Below are 18,387 nucleotides of genomic sequence, written 5' to 3' on the forward strand. Positions count from 1 at the left end.
TGCATCCCTGTAGTCCCAGCCACGCAGGAGGCTGAGGCATGGGAATCATTTCCCAGGAGGCAGAGGTTCCAGCTAGCCCATATTACACCACTGCAGTCCAATCTGGGTGACAGAGTGAGACTGCATCTCAAAAAAAAATAAAAATAAAAATACGCAGTCATTACAGGATAGTCATACTGAATAAAATTAAAGATTAAAATAAAACCTAAGGGAAAATTCTATAACAAGTTAGTATTTAGCGGCTAATTGTTTGATACTGTCTTATTTAATAAAGAATGCGGTCCAGATCACACCCACCCAGGTGGGAAAGTTATGGAGTAAGCAGCACAGTAGTGGATGGTCTTTAAAAGTTCAGGTAGGTATTACTAATTTGTCCTCTCTCCTCCAGTTCCTCCACATAGAGAGGAAAGAACATCCTCATGAGGTCTTTCTCAGAAAAACTTGAGGCTCTATTTGAGTTAACTCAAATAGAGTTAGCTTTTATTGTTGTAGGATAATAGCGTTTTGAAGCCAGTATTTATTTTTCCCTTTATTTAACAGCTGTTGAATGACTTCCGGTCTGCTAGGCACTCTTGTAGGCTCTGGGAGTATGAAAAACTTCGTACCATCAAGTGGAAAAGACAATAAAAAGTTACAAAATTTTAATGTCTGGTGATGTTAAGTGCTTCGAAGAAAAGCAGGATAAGATAATGATGGGGGAGCCATTTTAAATTGGATGGTTAGGAAAGACCTCTCAAAAATTAACATTTAATAAGTAATCTGAATCATATGAGGGCTACCAGAAAGGTTCAAGACAAGGGGAAAACTTGAAGTGTGGGTGTGACGGTGAGTGAAGAAGAGAGGTAGGAAATGAAGTTAAATACTTGGCCAGGGGCTGGGGGCCCTTATAGGTCTTGGTTTTTGATATGGGAATGCATTGGAAGGTTTTGAACAGAATGATACTAGGTTTTATTTAACTGGCTTAACTCTGGTGTGCTGAGACTAGATTAAAAGTGGGCAAAGGTAAAAAGCAGGCGAACTGGTTAGGAGTCTTCCAGTCATTAAGGTAAGCAATAATAGTGGCTTGAATCAAGTTGATAGCAGTGAAGGTGCTGAAGTGGTTGGACTCCAGAGTTATTTTAAAGGTAGTGGCAACCATATTTTGTTGGTAGTTTGGATGTAAGGTTTGAGAAAAAGATCAACCAAGATTTTTTTTGTCTTACACAACTCAGAGGAAGTGAGATTGGGAAGCCTATAGGAGAGGCATAGGTGGGGAAGACTAGGAATTTATTTTGATGTAAAGAAAAATCTAAGTCGTAATGTCAGATAAACAGTTAAACATAGATAAAATAATAGTAGACATAAAATAAAAGCTTATTTTATTATCTCTACAGTAAAATAATGTTGCCTCCAGGCCATTTTAACACAAATACAGTAACATGGGGATAATGAATCTTCTGGAGGCCAGAGTTTCTTAGCATCTAGTAGTAACTCTCAACTTTTAAGAAATGTTTTGTTGTTTAATTATCAAAACCACTTTTATCAGCCTTTCTCTAGAGTTCTATATATAGAACATCCTGGAGTCTACCATGAATGGACAGTTGGATCTGAGTGGGAAGCTAATCATCAAAGCTCAACTTGGGGAGGATATTCGGCGAATTCCTATTCATAATGAAGATATTACTTATGATGAGTTAGTGCTAATGATGCAACGAGTTTTCAGAGGAAAACTTCTGAGTAATGACGAAGTAACAATAAAGTATAAAGATGAAGGTAAGAGTGTTTTTAAAGCTATTTGTAAACGTTTGTTCATTTATTTATTTATAAAGAGACAGAGCCTCTCTGTTGCCCAGGCTGGAGTACAGTGGTGTGATCAGATAAGTGTCACCTTGAACTCCTGGGCTCAAGCAGTCCTCCTGCCTCTGCCTCCGCCTCCCAAAGTGCTGGGATTACAGGAATGAACTACAATGTCTGACTTTAAAGTCTTAAGTATTGTATGTGTTGTTCTGCACATTTTTATTGGACTCTTTTTTTTGATCATTTGAAAATAGCTAAGTGGTTTATTAGAAGGGAATTTTAAGTGTTATAACATTTTCACAAGCATCATTTTCTCCTTTTGTCCATATAATTCTGGTTTCTTTTAGCTTAAAATTTTTCTTTTCTATTCTGATTTTCCAGTGAAAGAAAGGTTGTAGTATGTATTGAATGAAAAAGGATTTCATGGTCAACTAAGTGTGGGAAAGCTGGTTTAAACAAAGACAAAAGTGTTTCTTTATTGTAGGAATTTTCAGAATATGTAATGTTCTTATGTAAGTTTTCAAAAATTTGTAGTGTACAGTGTTCCCAGACTCATTTGTCGATAAAACTCTTTTTATGGAAATAGGTTTTGCATGAAAAATGTTTTAGCAAACACGGATTATAGTATTAGACTATGTTTCCTATTCTTTTTTTTTTTTTTTTTTGAGACGGAGTTTCGCTCTTGTTACCCAGGCTGGAGTGCAATGGCGCGATCTCGGCTCACCACAACCTCCGCCTCCCGGGTTCAGGCAATTCTCCTGCCTCAGCCTCCTGAGTAGCTGGGATTATAGGCACGTGCCACCATGCCCAGCTAATTTTTTGTATCCTTAGTAGAGGTGGGGTTTCATCATGTTGACATGGATGGTCTCGATCTCTTGACCTTGTGATCCGCCTGCCTCGGCCTCCCAAAGTGCTGGGATTACAGACTTGAGCCACCGCGCCCGGCCATTTCCTATTCTTTAACCTGCCTTCTCTGTTAACATCTCTGCTGAAATTTTCTTTTTAGGTGGTTACCAATGGGGTGTGTGTGTGTGTCTGTGTGTGTGTGTATATAAAAAATATAAACATATATAATACATATATATACACACACACACACACACACACGTTTTATTGCACTTTAGGTTCTCGGGTACATGTGTAAAACATGCAGGATTGTTGCATAGGTAGGTACATGGCAGTGTGCTTTGCTGCCTCCATTCCCCGGTCACCTGTATCTGGTATTTCTCCCCATGTTATCCCTTGCCAACCTTCCTACCCCTCTGCAGTCCCTCCCCTATTTCCTGCCAACAGACCCCAATGTGTGATTTTATATTGAACTTACTTGCAGTGTATTTCATCTTGACCTCACTATTTAGCACTGCTATCCACACCATCCTTGTTAAATACTTTTACCTCTTAACATCTCTGGCACTACTTAATCTGATTTTCTTATCACATAATGATACAATACATATAATGTCTGTGTTAGTGTTGGCTTAAAGTAATGCCAGCAGATAGAATTAGAAATCTTAGAATCTGAGTGGTTTAACAGTCAAGACATCTTTCAGATATCCAGGCTGAAAGAAGCTGTTACCTTAAACACATTGTTCATAAGCTCACCGTAGGCATTGACATTGGCAGGCAGATGAGTGAAGACAGAGTATGAAGAATCATATGGGAGGTTTTACTCACTAGGCCTGATGGTGTTGTATGTCATTTCTGCCCTTATCACGTTGGTCAGTACCCAGTTACGTGACTCTAAGAGGCAAATTGGTTGGGAAGTGTAGTCCCTGGCTGAGCAGCCGCTGTGCACAACTTATGCTGTGGAAGAGAAGAGTGAATCACTGGTGATAAATTGGCCATCTAGCTATAGGTATAATTCTTTCTTTTTATAATGTGTATTCTAAGCACCCAAAACAAAATTTTGAGAGTTGCCCATGTGAAACAGTAAAGGAGAGCAATTTTTTTCCTGTTTTCTTCCACTTATAATACATTAACTTTCACCTCTGTGACGTTGAAATGTGTGCCTTAATTTGATCAACTTTTTTTTTTTTTTAGACAGGGTCTGATGCTGTTGCCTAGGTTAGAGGGCAGTGGCATGATTATACCTCACTGTAAATTCAAACTCCCGTCCCCAAGCAATACTCCCAACCCGGCCTCCCAAAGGCATAAGCCACCATGCCTAGACTACAATTCAGATTTTTAACTTTTTTTTTTTTTTAAACAAAGTCCTGAGAGTGCTTTTTTTTTCCTGTTAAATTTTGTTTTAATTGACAAATAATAGTTGTATATATTTATGGGGTACACAGTAATGTTTCAATACATATGGGATTAGATCAGGGTAATCAGCTTATCAATTGTCTCAAATATTTATGTCATTGAATTAGAAACATTCTGTATTCTCCTAGCTATTTGAAATTATATAATATGTTATTGTTAACTGTAGTCATTCTATAGTTCTGTAGAACACTGGAACTTACTCCTATCTAGTTGTAATTTTGTGTCTTTTAATAAATCTCTCCCTCTGTTTTCCCCTACTCTTCACAGCCTCTACTGTCCTCTGTTCTGCTTTTCACTTGTATGAGATCAACTTTTTTTAGCTTCCACAAATGAGAGAGAGAGAGCATGTGGTATCTTTTTAACTTAATGTCTTCTAGTTCCATCCATGTTGCTGTGAATGACAGGACTTCATTCGTTTTTATGGCTGAATTGTATTCCATTGTGTATATATACCGTATTTTCTTTATCATTCCATCTGTTGTTAGACACTTAGGTTGATTCCATATCTTGGCTGTTGTGACTAGTGCTGCAGTAAATATGTGAGTGCAGATGTCTCTTCAGTATACTGGTTTCCTTTCCTTTAGTTAAATACCCAGTAGTGGCATTGCTGAATCATGTGTTAGTTCTATTCATAGTTTTTTGAGGAACCTTCATGCTGTTCTCCATAGTGGCTGTACTGTTTACGTTCCTACCAACAGTGTATAAGAGTTCCCTTTTTTCTGCATTCTTTCCAACATTTGTTATTTGTCTTTTTGATGATAACCATCCTAACTGGGGTGAACTTCATTGTGGTCTTTATTTTCCTGTTATGTGTGCATTTCCCTGATGATTTGTGATGTTGAGCTTTTTCTGATATATATTTATTGGCCATTTCTATGTCATCTTTGAGAAATGTCTGTTCAGATTATTTGCTGATTTTTAAATTGGATTATTTGTTTTCTAGCTGTTGAGATGTTTGAGTTCCTTGTGTATTCTGAATGTTAATACTCTGCCAGATGAGTGCTTGTATTTCCTTCCATTCTGTTAAGTTCTCTTTTCACTCTGTTGATTGTTTCCTTTGGTATGCAGAAAAATTTTCCAGTTTGATGTAATCACATTTGTTTATTTTTGCTTATATTGACTATGCTTTTGAGGTCTTATTCATGAAATCTTTTCCTGACCTATTAAAGAGGTTATCTTTTTCCTAACTGTTCTCGGTGCTTTTGTCAAAAGTCAGTTGGCCATAGATAACAAGGATTAATTTCCAGGTTCTCTGTCTATTCTGTTTTATTGTTCTATGTGTTCTGTTGATCTGTGTGTTCTCTTGGTCTGTGGGTCTGTTTTTATGCCAGTCCATGCTTACTATAGCTTCGTAGTGTATTTTGAGGTCAGGAAGTGTGATACCTTCAGCTTTGTTCTTTGCTCAGTATTGCTTTGACTGTCTGAGGTTGTTTGTAGTTCTATACGAGTGTTAGGATTTGTTTTCAAATTTCTGTGAAGAATTTTATTGGTATTTTGATAGGGATTGCATCGAATCTGTAAGTTGCTTTGAGTAGTTTTGTCGTTTTAACAGTGTTAGATCTTCTAATCTATAAGCATGGGATATCATAACATATGTATGCTCTTCAGTTTCTTTCACCAGGGTTTTGAGGTTTTTCACCTTCTTGGTTAAAATTATTCCTAGATATTAAAAAAAAAATTTTGTAGCTATGGTAAATGGGATTGCATTTTGTTGTATGTGTATAGAAACACTACTTTTTTTTTGTATTTATTTTGTATCCTGCCACTCTATTGAATTTGTTTTCTGGTTCTAAGGGTTTTGGTAGAGTTAGATTTTTGTGTATATGATTATGTCATCTACAACAGAGACAATTTGACTTCTTCCTTTCCAATTTGGATACCCTTTATTTTTTTCTCTTGCATAATTTCTCTGGCTAGTACTTCCTTGTCTTTAAAAAAACTTTTTTTTTTTTTTACTTGATAACAGGGTCTTGCTCTGTCTCCCAGCCTAGAGTGGAATGGCATGATCATGGCTCATTGAAGCCTTGAACTCCTGGGCTCAAGCAGTCCTTGCAACTCAGCCTCCTGTGTAGCTGAGAGTACAGGCACATGCCACTGCACTTGGCTGCTGCTTCTTGTCAAAATGGGGGTCTCATTGTGTTGCCCAGGCTGGTCTTGAACTCCTGGGCTCAAGTGATCCTCCTGCCTTGGCCTGCCAAAGTGTTGAGATAACAGGCATGAGCCACTGCACCTGGCCTTTAACTGCCGTTTTTTTCATTTGAAGATGCTTTCCTCTTACCTCAAACTGACGTCATTGATGGGCTTTCTCTTAACTACCTTGTTTTTGTTTAGGGTAAAGGTCAGCAAACTTTTTCTTTAATGGATCAGAGATAATGAATATTGTAGCTTTGTGGGTCACGTAAGGCCTCTGTCTCATCTTCTTTTTTTTTACAACGTAAAAACCATTCTTCATTCACAGACCTATAATGACTGAGGGATTTTGTCTTTTGGTCACAGTTCGTGGACCCTTAGCTGGAGGTGTCCTCGTTGCAATTTGTTTTTCACATTTAGTTGTAACTTTGTATTTTGTGGTGTTTTTAAAGGTTTTTGTTTTTGTTTTTTTTTTGAGACAGTCTTGCTCTGTTGCTCAGGCTGGAGTGTAGTGACGTGATCTTGGTCACTGCAAACTCCGCCTCCCGGTTCAATCAATTCTCCTGCCTCAGCTTCCCAAGTAGCTGGAATTATAGGTACATGCCACCAACACTTGGGTAATTTTTGCATTTTTAGTAAGACACGGTTTCTTCATGTTGACAAGCAACCAGAGTTGCTTGGTCTTGAACTGCTGACCTCAGGTGATCCACCTGCCTCACCCTCCCAAAGTACTAGAATTACAGGCGTGAACTACCCGCTCCCAGCCAAAAAGTTTTTGATTGTTTAGATTTGTGTTCCTTAGATTCTGTTAGACACTATAGTGGAGGGATGGCTTAGGTAAAGTTCGCACCATCAGAGATACTTTGTTTCTGTTATAGGATTCAGAAAAGAAAAAAAGTTATATATAAGTTTTCCTCTTTTACATACATACTTTATTTTCTTTTAAAAATGTGTTTATGAAGGTTGAATGTTAAACAGGTATGTTACGGAAAGTGGGTCTGGTTATAAGGAGCTAAAACAGTTATAAAATTCTCAGTTTTGTTGTCTTTGTCCAAAATAATTCCGCCCAATTAGTGTTAAAATGGTGCAGCAGAGCATCCCTGAAGTACTCTTGTGGCCTCCCCAGGACAGAAATCCTTCCCACCCAGTTGTTTGTGAAGATACCCTGAAGAGGTCCCTGATGAACAGTCTCTGGCTGCTTTTCTCTTTTCTTGCCTTCTTTAGAGAACATGTTTTTCCTTTAGCCCTTTGAAAGCTTTTGACACATGTAATTGGTATGCTAATTATGGTATTCTTTATCCCTGAGATCTGAGGGATTTCATAGTCTGAAATAAGCAGTTTTGTATTTATAAATATTTTTCTGGGGGGAGTTGGTGGTTTTCATCTTAATATCAAAATGGTCAGTGACCTGAAAGGACTTACTGCCTATCCAGTCTGCAGTTCTGCAACAGTAGTGTTTTACTGTATCTAGGGTTAAGACTAGAACGTTGGGAATCTTTTTTTATTTCTTTAACTTTTGGTAAAATATTTAAACTTTTTGGAATGAAAAGATTTCAGTCTGAACCAACAATTTATGATACTGCTATCTATGAATCTCTTCCTAGTGACTAGTTAAAATTAAGGCACTTAATGCATTAACCTTAGCTACATTTTTTTCATGTGGATATCTGTAAATACCTTGTTGTAAGAGTAATAAGCAAAATTGATATAGTGTATTTTTGAACAAATGCATTTTCGCTAGATGAACCTTTAAAGTTTAAGGTTTTCATGGGAGAGTCCAACTATGTTCTACAGTCTACATTTTGGCTTTTTAATTTTATATGTGTCCTGGTTTACTGCTTATACAAATCTGAAACTTTTTTTTTTAATTCCAGATGGAGATCTTATAACAATTTTTGATAGTTCTGACCTTTCCTTTGCAATTCAGTGTAGTAGGATACTGAAACTGACATTATTTGGTGAGTAGTAAACTTTCTAATAAATTTACTATTCATTGTATTTTTATGAAAGATGTTTGGCTTTTTTTCTTTTAAAGACTCATTTAAGCAATAACTTGTTCAAATATTATTACATTTATTTGCATTTAGGTAGTTGTTTTAGATTACTTGAAGCTTATGACTGTATGTTTTAAGAAAATGATGGAAGTTTAATTCAGTAAGAACAGTGTGTTAAGTACATTATATTTTTTTAAATCAGATATAACTTAGGTATCCCTATTACAGTATTACAGTTTTAATTTGGCTGTATTAGAATTTTGGAATTGTAATTATCTTCCTTCACATTACAGTATGTTGTTACTTATTCTCAGGGCTTAACATGTAAATCTGTTATGTTAGACCAGTAGTCCCCAATCATTTTGCGCAAGAAACTGGTTTCACGGAAGACAGTTCTTCTATGGATGAGGGCAGAGAAGGTTTTGGGATGAAACTGTTCCACCTCACATGTGCAGTTCACAATAGGGTTCACACTCCTATATTAATTTAATGCCACTGCTGAACTGACAGAAGGCAGAGCCCACCACTTACCTCCTACTGTGTGACCTGTTTGGGTTCCTAACAGGCCACAGACCAGCCCGGCGTTGGGGACCTTGCTTTAGATAGTATTTAGCCAACCTTAACATGAAAACCAGCCAAGGAAAATGCAGACCAGTGTCACTTAGGAACAGGCTTAACATGAAAACCAACGAAGGAAAATGCAGATGAGTGTCAGTTATGAACAGAGATACAAAATACTAAGTAATATTTATAAATCAAACTTGGCAGTGAATATCAAAACACACCATTGTCAAGGTTGCTCACCCAAGGAGTCTAAGATTGCTTTAAATTAGAAAATCAAATACCATTTTCATGTAACAGATTAAAGGAGAAAAACTGAATCATCTCTTTAGATAAAAAGCATTGACATTTCAATTATGTCAAAAAGTCAGCAGACTGCTAATGAAAGGGAATTCTTTTACCTTATATGGAGGCTTTTATTACATAGAATAACTTCTGTATGTCTCATATAAAAGGTAAATAACTAAAATACCAATTATATACAACAAAAGATAGTGGGATAAATCAAACATGGCAAGATTGTTTTGGATGAAACATAAAACTATTTAAAATCAAGCAGGGGAATGGGTTTTGAGGAAAGGTACCCTGGGAGAGTTAATTACATCAATGCTATTTTTCATTCCTTAGTGGTTAGGAGCAAAGATGAAAAAAAAATTAAGGTTTGGCTAGGTGTGGTGGCTCATGCGTGTAATCCCAGCACTTTGGGAGGCTGAGGTTGGCAGATCATGAGGTCAGGAGTTCAAGACCAGCCTGGCTGAAGACCACAACACTGAAGATGGTGAAACCCCGTCTATACCGAAAATACACACACACACACACACACACACACACACACACACACACACATTCTCTCTCTCTCTCTCTCTCTCTCTCTCTCTCTCTCTCTCTCAGCTGGGCATAGTGGCATGTGCCTGTAATCTCAGCTACTCGGGAGGGTGAGGCAGGTGAATCGATGAACCTAGGAGGCAGAGGGCTGAGATTAGGCCACTGCACTCCAGCCTGGGCGACAGAGCAAGACTCCATCTCGGGGTGGGGTTGTGGGGGGAAATCTTAAGGTTTAACAAAGATGGGTGTTTAGTAAGTTAATCTTATGTACTTGAAATGATTTATTAAAGTCTTAAAATTATATTCGCACTAATGAAGATAAATTATTATGTGTATTAGGGTTCTCCAGAGGAATGGAGCCAATAAGAGATATGGGAGTTTTTTAGGGAGAATTGCAAGGTAATTACAAGGCAAAGTCCCATGATAGGCCATCTGTAAGCTGGGGAATGAGAGAAACTGAGGCTGATAGTCCACATCCAAAAGCCTGAAAGCTAGGGAAGCTGATAGTGCAGTCTTAGTCTGTTGCCAAAGGCCTGAGAGTTCCCTGGGAAGCTGCTGGTACAAGTCCTAGAGTCTAAAGGCCAAAAAACCTGGAGTCTCTTGTCCTGGAGTCTGATGTCCAAGGCCAGGAGGAGTGGAAGCAAGCACCTGGCATAGGAAGAAGAAAGAGCCAAAGATGCAGCAAGCAAACTTATCCCATCTTCTTCTGTCTGTTTTGTCAGAGTTGCACTGGGGGCTGATTGGATAGTGCCCACAACACTGAAGATGGGTCTTCCTCTCCTGGTTCACTGACTCAAATCTCAGTATCCTCTGGCAACAGTCTCACAGACACAACCCAAAACAGTACTTCACCAGTCATCTAGGCATTCCTCAATCCGATCAAGTTGATACCTAATATTAACTTAGTTATATAATAAATTAATTTTATTAGTTATATAATAAATATAATATATAACTAATTAATTTATTATATAACTAAGTTAATATTAGGTATCAACTTGATATTAGTTATATAAATAATAAATTAATTAACTTAGTTAATCTAAACTTTTAATTGAGTATAATTTGAAACATAGTGTTCTTAAGCCCACTAAGTAGATAATAACAGATTATAGGCCATACTAGGAATGTAAGTGCAAGCTTCTTAAAACTTCTAGTGAGATGTATCAGTGTGCTCCAAAGATCACCAGGAACATACCCATAGTAAACGGGTTTGGGTTAACTGAGTTACTGCAGCAAGGGAGAATGGATACCATGGAGAACAATAGGATGTCTTATGGGTATGTTAGAAAAGGATTTTTTTTGTAGGGCTTGGGTTTGTGTTAGCTGATTTTGGGTAAGGTTTGAGGAGGTAGAGCTTTGCTCTACATTGAATGCTCAGGAAGTGGAGATGATTCTATGATTGGGTATCTTACCAAATCTTATCTAGAAGATGAGAGGAATGAATCTTACTAACCCTTACCTGGAAGGTGGGAGGAGTGAAATGAGGCTGAAGCTGCAGTTGGTACAGCAGTAGCAGTCATTGGCCGGGATGGAAGGTTGTTTGGTCATTTTTCTGATGTGGTCAGTGTTCTTGTTTTCATCTGAGTTTTGACGTGATTATGGACTCTTAATCTATTTGTGTAATGTTGGTGTTCTTTGAAATATTTTACGTTCAAAAGGAGAACACCATGGCCTACCTGTGAGCGCCAGGCCTAACTGTACCAGACCAGTTTCTGGCTGTTAGGAGCTGTTTTTCTCCTCAAATATTGGAGGAAAAAATAGTAATACCAAGTGAAAACCAATAACTAATTGATGTAGGTAGGAAATTGTACTGAACTTCATAGCTATCCAGGGAGTGTGAATTACTGAAGAGTTTTCTTCTAAAAGCTTATAATTGGTGATTTGATGTTTGAAACATATTTAACAAAGAATCGCCCTGAACTTTTATCTTCACATAGATGTCCTTTTCTAATTAAGTACTTCAGGAGTTTGTACATATGTATACTGGCAATGCATAAAGCATTTTAGTTTAATTTTTTTGAACTCCTGTCTTGGTGTTTGCCATCAGAGCCTTGTGTCACTTTTTTGTTTTTTCTTTTTAAAAGTAACCTGAGTGGTGGCAATGTTTGTTGCTGAATGAAGGATTTCATTTTTTTTTTAGTCAACTGAAAGTCATTTGGACAAAATGAATAATAATTGAAGTAATGTTGCTTTCATTAAAGAAGTCACAACCAGTGATTACTGAGTAATCTTTGGCATTTTGTGGCTTATATTCTGCCTCTGAAAGTAGCTGCTTTGAAGGACAGTTGTAATGTTGATAAGTTCTGCATATATTTTAAAATGTATATTTATTTAAAAAAAATTTTTGAGAGAAGGTCTTACTCTGTTATCTAGGCTGGAGTGTAGTGGGGTGATCTCAGCAAACTGAACGTCTCCTCCCGGGATCCAGCAATCCTCCCATCTCCGCCTCCTGAGTAGCTAGGACTACAGGCATGTGTTGCCACACTTGGCTAATTTTTTAAGGTTCTTGTAGAGACGAAGTCTCACTGTATTGCTCAGGCTGGTCTTGAATTCCTGGGCTCAAGCAGTCCTCCCACCTTGGCCTCCCAAAGTGCTGGGATTATAGGTGTGAGCCACTATGGCTGGTCCTGCATATATTTTTTTAGCGATTTCTTTTAAGATCAACTATTTTAATTAGTTGTTTTATTTTCAAGACAAAATTATGCAAAGGTGATGATATATCAGTAATGTTATATCTGTAAACATTTTATGTATAAAGTTTTTGTATTATTTTAAGAATAGCATGAAATAAAATGAGGTTTTGAACTTACATGACTTATTAAATTTAGCAATTTCTACTAAATTTAATATATTCTATTAATAGCATGAAATAAAATGAGCTTTTAAAGTTAAATAATTGTTATTAAATTTAATAAGTTCTGTTAAAAAGTAGAGCTTTCTATTGGATTATTTTATTATAGTTGGATTTTCCTACTAAACCTTTTTACCAGCAATGCCATAGGTCTGGCATCAAGAAAGACTGATGAATGCTTCTTTTTTCCAAAATAAGTTATTAGCCATAAAGAATTTCTTTTTTTTTTTTTAAAGTCACTTCTGTATCTTCTTTTTGCTTTTTTTAAAGGAATTGTATGTATTTTTTTGTTGCATATTATTTATATACTTATTCATGAACTTCTCATTTTAAGCAAATAAATGCTTTTATTTCAGTTAATGGCCAACCAAGACCCCTTGAATCAAGTCAGGTGAAGTACCTCCGTCGAGAACTGATAGAACTTCGAAATAAAGTGAATCGTTTATTGGATAGCTTGGAACCGCCTGGAGAACCAGGGCCTTCCACCAGTATTCCTGAAAATGGTAAACTCAGAATCCATTATATTCTGATTTATTGTTCTTATGGTTTTTTTTTGGCAGGTTTTAAAAACCTGTTTTTAAGGAGGGAAGGATGACACCCCCAATGTCTCTCTCTCTGTTTTGTTCCTTCCTCTGCTTCTCTACTAGTGTTTATGCCTGTGTTCCTAAACCTTGCTGTACATCAAGATTGCTAGGAGGTTTCATTATACCAATTCCTGGATCTCATCATAGACTTACTGGAGTGTAGGGCCTGGAAATCCCATTTTTCAGGTTTTTTCTGGGTGATTCTTTTACAGCTAGTCTTGGACTTTGAGGTTTATTACACAGGCTGGTTTTCAAATCCGTTTGACTCATGAACCCTTTTTAATATAATAGATAACTGATTTTCCCCCATTTTACAGATGACAGGTACTATTTGTATTAAGATAAAGCAAGATGTGTCGACATTTGGAATGGACATGATTTTGGACCAAATGTGTTTTAAAATGTGGACTGAAATTTTAGTATGTGTTATGGCTTGAAAGTAGAGTTAAAAAACTGCTTTCTTTTTTTGTTGAAGACTCTTAGATGTTGCATTTAAAGAAAACTCTATTTTTTACAAATTCTTTATTCACTTATAATTTTCATATGTTTAAAACTGTTTACATTGTATAGTAATTTAAAAAATCTAGTCTGGATGGCTGCATATAAAGGACTTAACACGAGATAATTTTTGTGGAAATGGCATGTATTCTATTTTTGGCCACTAAATAATTTGGGAGTTTTTGTTTTCTGTCTTTATTTTAGTTACAGTCTAAACAAAGATGCATTTTTCATCATTTCTCTCTTCCTAACTTCTAATAGTCATGTGGAATTATGTTAATGGTAGATGCTTAATAAATATTTGGTGATTGATTAGTGATTTCTAGTTCCACTTCTATTTCAGAACATAACAGAGATTTGCTGAAATACTATAATGAGATTCTCTTGGTCATTTTATTATGAAACCTTTTATATTTTAGGTCAAAGAAGGTTTCCTATTCTGAACCCTACCTCTCCAAACAAATTGGATTCTTAATCCAATTCTAGATTAAGAATCGATGAAGAATTTAGACCATTTTTCCAGAAGAATTCGTAGATGCTGACACATTTGCATATAATTTCAGGGAATTTAACCATCTGCAGAATGTTAAGAAATGTAGATGAGAATTTAACCAGTATAGCCATTACTGTGCTGAAATTAGCTGCAGTAGCTCAAGTTCTGCTTAGAGGAATAGATTTTTGAGTTTTTTGGTTTAGGTGAAACTTTTTCTTCACCTATTCTTACTTCTGTATGTACTTTTTCTTTATTCTTTGTTTCTGTGTTTATATATGTTATTGTTAGCTTTTTACCTTTGTTATGTAAAAGATGTTAAAATTGGTTTCTTTTCTGCATCTTGGAAATTATGCCACATGCTGTTTCCTTGTATATCTTATAGTCATTGTGTCCTGTCTGACCTATTTGATAAGATGATATAAGAATAATACAATCTGCATTTTTTTTGAGATCTAATTTCTTGTTTTGTTTTTTTCTCATGCACTTAGTAAGGTAGCTTACCTCTTGGCCACCTGGCTTCTGTGAAAGTTCTTATGCTTCTAAGCTCTTAAAACATATTCCAATTTAATAATTTGCTTCTGAAGAAAAAGAACATACATAAAATAAACCACCCCCCTCCACCCCATGTCAGAAACTGAAATCTAGTCCACAAAATGAAATTGCCAATCAGCTATCAGTGCTATTTAGAACCTGCAGCTTATCCTCGGCAAGAAACGTGGCCACCTGTGGTCTTCATTGCTCATTACAGTGGTTCTTGGTTGCTTGTTTTCCTCTGTGAGGCAAATGATGTGTAAACTACCTTAGATACAAGATTGACCTGTTGCAGTATCTCCAACATCTAATGGAGCAAGTAGCAGGACATGTTGTGTGTTTCCTGATGGTTTTAGTTTGTAGTAAGTAAAAAGAGGCATAGGTAGTGAGATATAAGGGAAACAGTCTGTAAGACTGGAATGGTATGATCTTGGGGTCGGAGGAAGGAAATTGGTAGGGATGATAGGTAACTGGAGACATGTTTTAAAGGAGTACTTCTAGGAGTGTTCTTTTTCCAAAAATTTAGAAAATATGAGGGTAGCCTGGAATGGTATGTTAGGAATGAATGAGAGCTGGCAGCCAGTGTGTACTGTGGATACCTAATATTCCATTTAGCGTTTACATTTTTTCAGAAGATTAATTTTGAATTGATTACAGGAGTGATAGAAGAACTGATGTTCAATTACTTATTGGTAACAAAATTGGTAATCATTGTATCTTAATCGACTGAATGGTTAGCAACCGTCTTTTTGTTTACTTGTTTGTGTTTTGTTTTGTTTTTGTTTCTGATGTCTTTTGTATCTTGGACTTGGATTCCTATTTGTAAAATGTAGGTTATTGTTGAACTCCCTTTCTTTCACAAGACAGTTGTATAAATGCCTATGGAATATCTTAGTATCCTTAGAAAAGCATTATTTTAAATTTAACCTGCTCATAATATTTAACATTTTGTTTTTTTCTGTTGTTGTTTTAAACATTTTATTATGGAAAAGTTGAAGTATATACAAAAGTATATACTTTATGGGACATTATAATGAGTCCCATAAAGCCACATCCAATTTCAACAATTACCAGCTCATAGTATCATATTATCTATACTACACGCGCTTCACCCCCTTTTTTTTTTTTTTTTTTTTTTTTGGTGAGGCAGTCTTGTTCTCTTGCCCAGAGAGGAGTGCAGTGGTGAGATCTCAACTCAGTACAACCTTCGTCTCCCTGGTTCAAGTGATTCTTGTGCCTCAGCCTCCTGAGTAGCTGGGATTATAGGCATGCATCACCATGCTTGGCTAATTATTGTATTTTCAGTAGAGTTAGGGTTTTGCCAGGCTAGTCTCGAACTCCTGGCATCAAGTCTTATACCCACCTTGGCCTCCCAAAGTGCTGGAATTACAGGCATGAGCTATATTGGACCTGGCTCTCTTCCTATATTATTTTGATGTAGATCCCATATACATCATTTCATCTGTAAGCACTTTAACAAGTATTTTAATAAATATTTTAAGGTAGCAAATTCAAAAATGTTTTTAATGTGGTGTTTTTGGAAGTTTATGAATTAATTATGGTTGGCTTGATTTCCATGTAATTTAATAGTGGACCTGTAGATAGTAGAAGTAAAATGTAAAATTTGAGATTATAACTTTAGTTAAGTTTCTTATCTTTTTATAAAATGAAGCCTTAGTTTCTATAACTCTTATTTCCAGAGTGCCCAGTGGGTATCTGATACTAGGATACAGGTCATAGGGCTCCAAAGAAACATTGTTTATCAAGGAGCTTTTGTTTTTTTTCATCTAATATTTTTTATGAAAGGAGGTAGATAATTTTTTTGGAAAAGCTGATGTTTAGTTTTTGTTTCTTTCTGCCCTTTCCTCCTGATTTTAGAAGTAAAAATATTTAAAAGTATAAAGAAGAAAGTAAAATGATCTATAATCCTGTGACATTTCAGACTATCATTATACACATACATTATTTCCTCATTTTGTACTGTTTGGTCTTATTGAATATAGATAAAAAGGAAACAAGTTTTTGTTTATTCCTCTATTCTTATAGATACTGTGGATGGTAGGGAAGAAAAGCCTGCTTCCGATTCTTCTGGAAAACAGTCTACTCAGGTTATGGCAGCAAGTATGTCAGCTTTTGATCCTTTAAAAAACCAAGATGAAATCAATAAAAATGTTATGTCAGCGTTTGGCTTAACAGATGATCAGGTTTCAGGTAAGTTAGTTTCTACCTCTTTTACATCCTTTGTTTTCTTAATCTCTTCTTCCTTGCCTTTCCTTCTTTCTTAATTGAAGAATAACTTGAATATGGTGAAGTGCACAAATCTTAAGGGTGCTGGTCAACAGATTTTTACATATATGTACACTTATAAAAAAGCACTAACTAGATTTAAGTGTAGATGATTTCCAGCAAAACAGAAAGCTTTCTTATGTGCTCTCCCCATCAGTAGCACCCTCCCCCTTAAAGAATAACCACTGTTTGGTTCAAGTATGTTTTTGAAAGTAAAATTTAGAAAGTTTAAAAAAATCTGAAATATTTTATAATTTGATTCATTGCAGTGTTCAAATCGTATATCTTAGGGAAATTGAAAATTAAATGTAGATTATCTGGTTAAATTGTGTTAGTATAGACTTTTTTATATAAATAAGTTCTTAACTTCAAAACAGTATCTATATTGTTTTATGCTTTTAAACTTTTGTCATTTCTTCACTATTTTTTCCTGCTTTTTCTCTTTTTGGATTCTAATAACACATACATTAGTGAGTTTGATACTGTCTCATGGAGGTTCATTCTTCTTCAGTCTTGTCTCTGTTCTTCGGGTTGGGTGATTTCTGTTGAACTCTCTTCAAAGTCGCTGTGATTTCTGATATACTGTTGAACCTTTCTGGTGAATTATTTAATTGTGCTTTCAGCTCTAGAATTTCCATTGAGTTGTTTTCATAGTTTCTGTTTTTCTGTTGAGATAACTTTATTTTACATTCATTAAAACTATATTTTCCTTTAATTACTTGAATGTATTTGTTTGATTCTTTAAAAATATTTAGGATAGCTGCTTTAAAATGTTTGTCTGCAACATCCAGCACTTGTACCCATTTGGTATCATTTTCTATTGACTGGTTCCTCTCTGCCCCATATATTTTCCAGCCCCAGTAGGGTCACATTTTCCTGTTTCTTTGCCTGTCTGATAGTGTTTGGTTGAAAACTAGACATTCTGGTGAATATGTTGTAGAGACTTAGGATTCTTTTTGTTATTTTGAGGATTTTCTGATATTGTTGCTCTAGCAGGGACTTGTTTGTGTGGACTTGCCAACATAAATCACAAACCAAAAAGGGCTCTCTCAAAGAAAAAAGGTATTTGGGAATAGGGCATTGCATTGAAATATATATGCCATAGTAAACTATGTGCATATTCAGTGACGTAAAGGCAGACAAAGGTTTTTAAAGGAAAAAATGAGAATACATAATTGTTTTGAAATAATTATCGTTGGCTACAAAGATCATTAGCAAGAGTGATGTCAGTTTGAGGTTGGACAGGCATTTCTGGGCAGATGTCTTCATAGACTTTTTTTTTTTTTGGTGAAGCTGTGATGGACTTTGTATAAGCTGTGGTTTTTGAACTCTTTTGTGATAGTTTTTGTAAGAACCCTCTCTTCATGGCCTTATCAGAGTTTTTATATTTTTTAATATTAATGACTTCCATTTTGGTTTAACAACTTGCACATACTCAAAACTACTACTCCTTTATCCCTGTGGTGGATAGCAGCTGATACGTCTGCTCAGTCCTTTCAGCTCGCTCTAGGTACTGCTTTTTCTCTGAGCCTTGTTGAGATATCCTCCTCCGCTCTCCCGGCCCTATGGTCAGCTGGGGGTTTGGGCAGAGTG

General features: G+C 36.1%; 1 protein-coding gene across 11 annotated transcripts in view; it reads left to right on the forward strand.

Annotated features, from left to right (window-relative positions):
- TFG (trafficking from ER to golgi regulator) overlaps window positions 1-18,387 on the forward strand; it is a 35,627-nt gene that overhangs the window by 3,234 nt on the left and 14,006 nt on the right. For all 11 annotated transcript variants that reach the window (XM_008982565.6, XM_008982567.6, XM_078352232.1 and 8 more), the window contains exons 2-5: window positions 1,526-1,752; window positions 8,043-8,126; window positions 12,759-12,905; window positions 16,555-16,719. In XM_008982565.6, the coding sequence (XP_008980813.1) occupies window positions 1,569-1,752; window positions 8,043-8,126; window positions 12,759-12,905; window positions 16,555-16,719 (580 nt within the window). In that variant the 5' untranslated portion in view covers window positions 1,526-1,568. The remainder of the gene's footprint in view (window positions 1-1,525; window positions 1,753-8,042; window positions 8,127-12,758; window positions 12,906-16,554; window positions 16,720-18,387) is intronic.

Source organism: Callithrix jacchus, chromosome 15, assembly GCF_049354715.1.
Source record: "Callithrix jacchus isolate 240 chromosome 15, calJac240_pri, whole genome shotgun sequence".
NCBI lineage: Eukaryota > Metazoa > Chordata > Mammalia > Primates > Cebidae > Callithrix > Callithrix jacchus.